The sequence below is a fragment of the Ranitomeya variabilis genome, chromosome 2, assembly GCF_051348905.1.
Source record: "Ranitomeya variabilis isolate aRanVar5 chromosome 2, aRanVar5.hap1, whole genome shotgun sequence".
Classification (NCBI taxonomy): Eukaryota; Metazoa; Chordata; class Amphibia; order Anura; family Dendrobatidae; genus Ranitomeya; species Ranitomeya variabilis.
Window position 1 is genome coordinate 286,991,269 of NC_135233.1, and position 8,618 is coordinate 286,999,886.

Sequence of the window (8,618 nt, forward strand, 5' to 3'; positions counted from 1 at the left end):
CGGCGAAAAAAGGCGCAGCGACGGATCCGGCAAAAACCGTATGAAACTGGGATGTGACATGATGAATCCGGTTTTTCATGCATTTTTTCCATTGAAATCATGCACATTTTCCGCTCTCTCTCTCAAAAAAAGGGATCAGTTGCATCAGTTTTTCACTATTTGCAACGGATCCGTTTTTTCAAAAATTCGCTGGATGTAGATAGATATATGCATAGTTAGGCTACTTTAACACATCAGTTTATTTCCGTCAGGCAGGATCGGGCGAATTTTTTAAAAAACGGATCCGTTGCAAATAGTGTATAAAAAGTAGCTGAGATTCTCAGCCACAAAAGTTGAAGTGTTTTTTTTTTTTCTCACCAAGCATCCGTACGCCATGCGACTGCTATGTGAGTGTCCGTTTTTTCCCTCACCTAGCATCCGTGTGACAAGCATATGCCATGCGTTTTTAATATCCGCTTTTACATACTGTAATTCTAATAGAAATATGTCAGTGTAGTGCAGTGCATGTGTAGTTTACTGTACATGTACAATTGTGCTCAAAAGTTTACATACCCCGGCAGAATTTTTGCTTTCTTGGCCTTTTTTTCACAGAATATGAATAATAACACCAAAATCTCCACTCATGGTTAGTGGTTGGGTGAAGCCATTTATTGTCAAACTACTGTTTTCTCTTTTTAAATCATTATGACTTTTTTTTTTTTTTTAAACTTTTTAAGCTGCCTGGACACTTTCTTATTGAACCGCAACTAGGGCTTATTTTTGGAGTAGGGTCTTTATTGTAAGCATACTCAAAAAAGCCTGCAAAATTGTGCTCGTGCTTATTTACGGAGGTCTTATATTTGGGGAAAATAGGCCTCTGACAGCTATAGTAACTCAACAACCCACTAGCTCTGCTCCTCCTGCCACTGATAAAATGGGTGTGCTGGTGGAATCCGCAAGATAAACATATCGAAAATAATGTTATGGAGTGCCAGTTAACATCGGGCCATGACTTCCAGTTTCCTCATTAAGCCTTAAATGTCTGATCGTTATGGGTCCTCCTATGGAATTTTATGAATGCAGGGGATCTGGTCTTTCCCATTTATTTTCCACCAGAATGAGACAGCTGTCACATCAGACTGAATGAGGGGTAGGTATAGATATTTTATGCAGTGTTAGGCCGGGGTCACACTTGCGAGAGAATTGCACGAGTCTTTCCCATCAATAGCCAGCACTGCCACCGCCACTCGGGACCGGAGCGTTCAGCTTCATAGAAATACATGCAGCCGCACAGTCTGGTCCCGAGTGCTGGGTATTGATGCGAGAGACTCATGTGAGTTTCTCGCATTGCACTCGCAAGTGTGACCCCGGCCTTAGGGTGTGACAATAAAACTATATATACAGGGCACAATTGGAAAATGCTAGTCCAGGCTTGTAGGGAGAGCACCCAGGACCGGATTATATAATTGTAACATGACAGACAAATGACAAACAACTTACTATTGTTGAATTAGAAAATAGAATTCTTAAGCCCTCTGATTCTATTCTTCATCTTTTGGGATACATGGTTTTATCTGTATTAAGTATTATTTTTCCTGCCTACCCTTCCCCCCCCCCCCCCCATTGCCTTTTTTTTTTCTTTTCCCTTATTTTTCCTTCTACTATTTCCTCCTACTTAATACTAGATTACAAAAGAGAATACCAGTAATTATTTTCCGAGACCACAAAAGCTTGTGATCGACTTTAATATTAAGAATTAAAAAAGGGCAACAAGTCCATACTTTCTCTTTATACAATGAATCAAATGCTTTAAAAAAATAAATAAATAAATAAATAAAACATTAAAATAAAAGCAGGCCTCACAAATGTACTGTACAGGATTGTCTAAGTACTAGGTGTAAGTGCAGTGAGTAAATGTATTTTTTGGTAAAGTAACTATAATGCATTTGTTCGGCAGCATTCCAATGTGTTTCCGGCTTCCACCCCCTCTGGCTTATCAGACGATCCGAACTCAACCTCACAGTCCGGTCCCAGCTTCATGTGGCCGTCCAGCGCGCCACCTCGCTACTCTCCACCTTATTTCCCGCCAGATGAAAAGCCTCCACCATACACGCCATGATCTGTATCGGCAGCGATTCCCACCTCCTACAAAATGCAGGCCAAAAGTCCGCCAAACAATATGAAGTTTTTTTATATTTATGGAATAAATGTAAGATTACCGCGTGGAATGGACGACTGTGTAAATTCTAAGTGTACATACGTGTGCAAGACGCCTCAGACGCAACACTGACTTTTCAACTTCTGCCAAATGGAAATGCACATTGTCCGCTTTACATTGATGTGCCGAAAAAATGGGAAAAGATAATATAATGGTGCATTGATTTCATTGTTGCACTAGGTTTTGTGTTTCATTTTTTCTGTGCAAGTGTATACTTTACTATGTTTAGTGATTCACAGTTTTTCCATGGCCACTGTGTGAAAATATCATGCCTGGGCAACCTCACCGACGCAACTTGCCTTCGGATCACGCTTTCTCCTTGTAAGTGAAAGCAAAAGACACTGCGGGGACATGAGATTGTCGAAGTCTTAGTGCTCAGTACAAGTGGATCAAGTGTGGATGAAAAACTTTCAGAGTATTTCATTAGCAAAATAGAAGTTAATGTAAACTTCCATGGAGGATATACTGTTTACATCGCAATCCGGTGAGAGTGAGGAGAACTGGCAAAGTCTCGTCTTATCATGCAACATTGGTGCCTCTTATAAGTTTGTGAAGATCTCACTATGTAACATAAAATAAAGTCTGATGTGCAGCAATACTGTGGTGACCGGCGATATGGTATTATTCCGACAGCGGAATCGATGCACAAAGTCAGTGCAAAATCACGTGCAAGCAAATGAAGTCTGACGTTACGCATTATAGTGGCCCAACCAAACACATATAGAAAATACAAGTGCGTCTGTGTTTGAGTAATTCTCCAGGATTAACAAGAAATAATCTAATTCTTGAAATGTATTTTTTTTTTAGTAACAATATTCATCATTTCTGGCCATAGCTGAAACAACTTCTTTGTCTCTCTGCTTCTGCCCATTCCTCCCATGTCCATTGACTTATACCGGCAACAGATGTAACCTGATTTTTAATAAGGGCATGGTACGAGAGAGGGAGAAAGTGATTGATAAGTAGGGAGACATTTTTATTTTCTAAAATATATTACACAGATTATTTGTACATGTACTGAGATTAAAAAAAAAATGCGCAGTTACTATTTAAGATTCACATATACTTAATATCAAAATCTGAAATTTTGGATGGTTGCTGGCTTAGATTTATTTAGATGTGCAGTGTACTGGTACTTCACGAAAACATGTATAGTGGGCTTAATCGAGCCAGGCTACACTGTCGAAGGTGTTCGGTGCCTCAGTTTTGGGATACTAACAATTACATGTCCAGGTAACCAGGTCTTTCCTTGGTTTCTCTGGCTTAGAGCAGGAAGGTAAGACTCTGCCTACAGTCCTGCCTCGGAGCACGGGCATCTTATTAACCGAAAGCTCCTAAACATTGATTACACCCCAGGTATCATTTTAATCAGTGTAACAGGACCAACCTGACAATGCCTGTAGTTTACTTAGCAAAATCCTGCTGACAGGTTTGCTTTAAGCCTTAAGGTACCTTCACACTGAACAACGATAGCGATCCGTGACGTTGCAGCGTCATGGCTAGCGATATCGTTGTGTTTGACACGCAGCAGCGATCAGGATCCTGCTGTGACATCGTTGGTCGGAGCTAGAAGGCCAGCACCTTATTTTGTCGCTGGATCTCCCGCTGTCATCGCTGAATCGGTGTTTGTGACGCGGATTCAGCGGTCTTCACTGGTAACCAGGGTAAACATCGGGTTACTAAGTGCAGGGCCGCGCTTAGTAACCCAATGTTTACCCTGGTTACCAGTGTAAATGTAAAAAAAACCAAACACTACATACTTACATTCCGGTGTCTGTCGGGTCCCCCGGCGTCCGCTTCCCTGCACTGTGTCAGCGCCGGCCGGCCGTAAAGCAGAGCACAGCAGTGACGTCACCGCTCTGCTTTAGGGCCGGCGCTTACACAGTGCAGGGAAGCGGACGCCGGGGGACCTGACAGACACCGGAATGTAAGTATGTAGTGTTTGGTTTTTTTTACATTTACACTGGTAACCAGGGTAAACATTGGGTTACTAAGCGCGGCCCTGCGCTTAGTAACCCGATGTTTACCCTGGTTACCCGGGGACTTCGGCATCGTTGGTCGCTGGATAGCTGTCTGTGTGACAGCTCTCCAGCGACCACACGACGAAACAGCGACGCTGCAGCGATCGGCATCGTTGTCTATATCGCTGCAGCGTCGCTTAATGTGACGGTACCTTTACTTTAAAGGGGTCTTCCCACTAAATAGATAATAAACATTTAGTGGGAAACCCCTTTAATGCCAACTTTAATTTTCTTGGCCAAACTAGTAACCACCTTTTTTTTTTTTCTTTCCCTTTTAGTAAATAGTCTACATATATTACAAAGTTTTCTAAGCTTGTTATACGATCTTAGATAAATGTGCTGATTTTTCACCGTGTGGGTGTTAATAGGGAGTAAAAAAAAAAAAAAAAGCGCTCAAATTGTGCGCTCACTAAGGCTGTGTGTACACGTTGCGGAATTTGCTGCGGATCCGCAGCAGTTTTCCGTGAGTTTACAGTACCATGTAAACCTATGGAAAACAAAATCCGCAGTGCACATGCTGCGGAAAAAAACGCGCGGAAATGTAGCGTTGTTTATTCTGCAGCATGTCAATTCTTTGTGCGGATTCCACAGTGGTTTACACCTGCTCCATAATAGGAATCAGCAGGTGGAATCCACACAAAAATCATGCTAAATCAGTGGTAATTCCGCAGTGCGGATTACATGGGGATTTACCAAAATCAGTCCGGAAAAATCTGCACGACTTCCCGCAACGTGTGCACGTGGCCTTAGAGTACTGTGCGGAGGATACAACACCTATAGAAAGTGATGGTAAACCCAACTGCTGCCAATCCGGCAGGGGTAGAAGGATCCACCTTGCCTGTGAGAGTATTGAGAAGGAATTCCATTGGACATAGGACAATCCGGCTGCACAGCTGGTGTAAATGATCCAAGGGACATAGAATTTTGGCACTCAAATGCTTAGTTTTATCCATCACAAAAAAGTTTTAGTGAGAAAATCTTTGTCCCATGGGACATTCTATACCAGCAGTGCAGCTGGAACGTTGTATCTCCATTGGAATTCCTACTGGGCTGATCATTTATTCTCAAAATTCTCAGTTTACGGATAAAATCTGTATTCAGTAAAGACAGACTTTCCCATTACTGAGATAGGCGATGGCAGTTGGTGCTCATAAAGTTCTGTAGAGAAGAGTAAGGGCTCATTTCCACATGCGAGGCACACGTCTGTATCTCGCATGTGGAAACAAAGCTGTGGCGCCGGCACTTTGGAGCGGAGCTGTGCAGCTCCATGTGTTCCTATGCGGCCACACGCTCCGCTCTGGAGTGCCGGCTCCACAGCTTGGTTTCCACATGCGAGATACGGACGTGTGCCTCGCATGTGGAAATGAGCCCTTACTCTTGTTTCAGGAGAACCTACAGAATGCCTGGATCTGTCGCTAGCTCTTTCCCTCTTCATTAATAGTTAACAGCACCAACTATCATCTCTCAGTAATGTGAACATCCATATTCACTGAAAACAGCTTTTACCCATGTACTGCTAGTGACCAATCAGGAGGAAAAAAAAGATTTATCTGATAAGAAACTTTGTAATATCTTATTTGCTTGTACTATTGATTAAAAAAAAAAAAAATCTAGAAAAGTTTTATTATTCTTTGATTTAAAGTGAACCTGTCAGCAGGATTTAGCATTTTTGCCTGCAGTATTGTGTGGATTACCAACATTACCGAATGCGGTATAGAACCTTTGTGAGTCAGAAATCTTTATGAATGAAAAGGCTTATACCAGATTTTTTTTACTTGTATGCACAATACTAATTGATTCCAAATTACTCAGAGAATGTGACACTTAAACTTGATGCATTCTGTTGCCAAGAAGCAGCCGAAGTGTGGGCGCGGATATCGAACAGTTATGAATGTCACATCCGGAGATGAGTGAGCAGCCACAGCTCTTCCTCTGGATGTCTGATGAAGGGGACATACAAGCAGTCGCTGACTGGCCGCAGGGATTGCCTGACATTATGTCACGCAAGCCCTTGTAAAGTCAGTGCAGACACCGCTGGAATGGCGCAGGCACCAAAGGAGAGTGTAGGTGTTATTTCACTTGGAGGGAGAAAACAATGATTGAGAAGAGGCGTCCGAGTAGTGGACAACCCCTTTAACTCACACACATCGTGAACACGTGCTTAATAACCGGTTCCAATGAAATCCTGTTACACGAGTCAGATTGAAAAAGTGTTTATTGGTTTGCCATAAAAAGCTCTAAAGTCTAAAGGCTCAAGTATCAGTTAGTGAAAAGTAGCACAGGACTTTAAAAAAAAATAAAATAAACAAAAAAAAAGTTAAGGAAAAGCTGTACAAGTAATAATATATACACAACAAGACTGGTACAAAAAATGATCATGGAAGAAGAAAAGACATACAACCCAACTTGTTAGAGACAGACATATGCATTCCACGATGGGCAGTGACAACAGAATACGCTAACTGGTTGTTATGTCGACACTGGTTTCTTTCTGTACATACGAGACTGGAATGCTATCTGAAAAGCAATATATGTGCCAGGGCTCAGGAAGTAAAGACTTCAACCTTAGAACTGTAACCTCAATATACAAGAGACATCTAGCAAGTAGGGGGGAGTAATAATGTGCCGAGAGTAACGGACTGGTAGCGGCTTTTCTTGCTTGCAGTTTAGCATCTTTAGACAGTGCAATGGTCTAAATACTGAAACAATGGGTTGCATAATTTAGTAGCATGCGGTTTCTCCAGGAACTCACAAGTTAAATATTTCTTAATAATCATAGTATTTGTTTCACTGAAACCCTTCCATACAACCCAGACCAAAGATGTTACACAAGCACCAAATAGGACATGTCAGTTTTCAAGTCTCTTCTCCCGGTCTCATGCTATTCAGGACCACTGTTAAAACTTCCCATCTTATGTACTGGTTTTAAAGCTTAAAACTATTTTTTCCTCTTTTAAGAAACAAAATAACATTTCCATGTAAAAAATACTTAAACGCTTAAAAGTGAACTGATGAATCATTAAAAAGTGTAACCTTTCTGGCATACACAACCCATATGCCGTACATGCAGTTGGTGTGGACAACCTATTATTGGGTGCAAGCATCATAGGAGCTCGCAATCAGCCGATCGGCACCCAAGACTTACACTGAACGGTGGGTGCTGTCATTGGAACCTAGTCCAAGTGTTCACTGGTTTTTCAGCTGTTGTGAGACTACAGATACCAGCATGCCCAGCACTTGGTTTAGAGTTGGCGATCTAACACAATCTTTGCAATTCTCTACATTAAGTCCTGCCACAGCAAATTCGGGGTTCTTTAATTTTTAACATATAAAAGGCATAGAAAATCGTCCACGACGTGACTTATTAGTATGAAGGACTAAGGCCCAGAGATTCATGAGCATCTGCTAATAAATAAATGCACACACTATTAGGAAAAGATGTGTTAACATCACAACCCTATGATTGGGAAGTTTTAGCTTTAATGACCCATTTCTCCGTCATACTACTTGGGCTGCCTCTAGTCAGTGCTCTATAGGCATTTATACAGCGGATATCCCACGTCTTAGCTTATATATACAGATACCTGCACCTAGTCTTTGTACAATGTTCAACATCCACAATGGTATCATCACACATAAAAAACAAGTATCACTAGTTTAACCAAATCTTCATTATAAAAGAGAAAAGGCCATAGTAATTTGCCTACCGGCACTACGCTAGCTACAATAAGCCCAGGATCCTGCTCAGGTCATTTACACAAGCCGCTCATCAGTGTGCAACTACTTCTCCATGTTCTGAAAAAATGGCTGGCCCATAGCGAGCAAAGTAACACAGAGACTAAAGAAAACCCTGTGGAAAGGTGAAGTAAGGAAACGTAAGGAGAAAATCAAAAGTAGAAAAATAATTTATATCTGTAAAATCCAGTGGGGAAAAAAAGTATCTGCACTAGAACAGCTCCAATGTGAGAGGGCATCCTGTAACAACCTAGCAAATCGCCGCTGAAATTCTCAGGATATGGGATTTAATCTGTCCTCTGCCTTTTTTGCCTGGGTGAAACGGGGGCGACTTAGGTTTTCATAAATTGCATGTGAATAATGAGTTAGAAATATAACTTGAGAGAAATGGGTGAAGATAATAAGAAAGAAAATGTTAATAAACTGTCATGGGCAAAATTAAAATATGACCACTCACCATTTTATTACTGTTGCGTTTGGCAATGTTATGTTGACAAAGCAGCTGCAGTCTTGGATCAGGTCACCAGATTTCACAATACAAACTGCTCTTAGACCAGATGAGGCTGGCGTATTTACTTTGCAACTCCTTGTCAGAATGACTGTATAACCCCCACTATTAAGATGAGAATTTTATTAGTGATTAGCGAGTATACTCGGTACTCGAG

The 8,618-nt window shown here is 41.5% G+C and overlaps 1 protein-coding gene across 1 annotated transcript in view; it reads left to right on the top strand.

Annotated features, from left to right (window-relative positions):
• Nucleotides 1–2,793, top strand: part of TMEM255A (transmembrane protein 255A) — a 70,976-nt gene extending 68,183 nt beyond the window's left edge. The window contains exon 9 of the mRNA XM_077285094.1: nucleotides 1,937–2,793. Coding sequence (XP_077141209.1) covers nucleotides 1,937–2,098 — 162 coding nt within the window. The 3' untranslated portion in view covers nucleotides 2,099–2,793. The remainder of the gene's footprint in view (nucleotides 1–1,936) is intronic.
• Nucleotides 2,794–8,618: the final 5,825 nt, after the last annotated feature.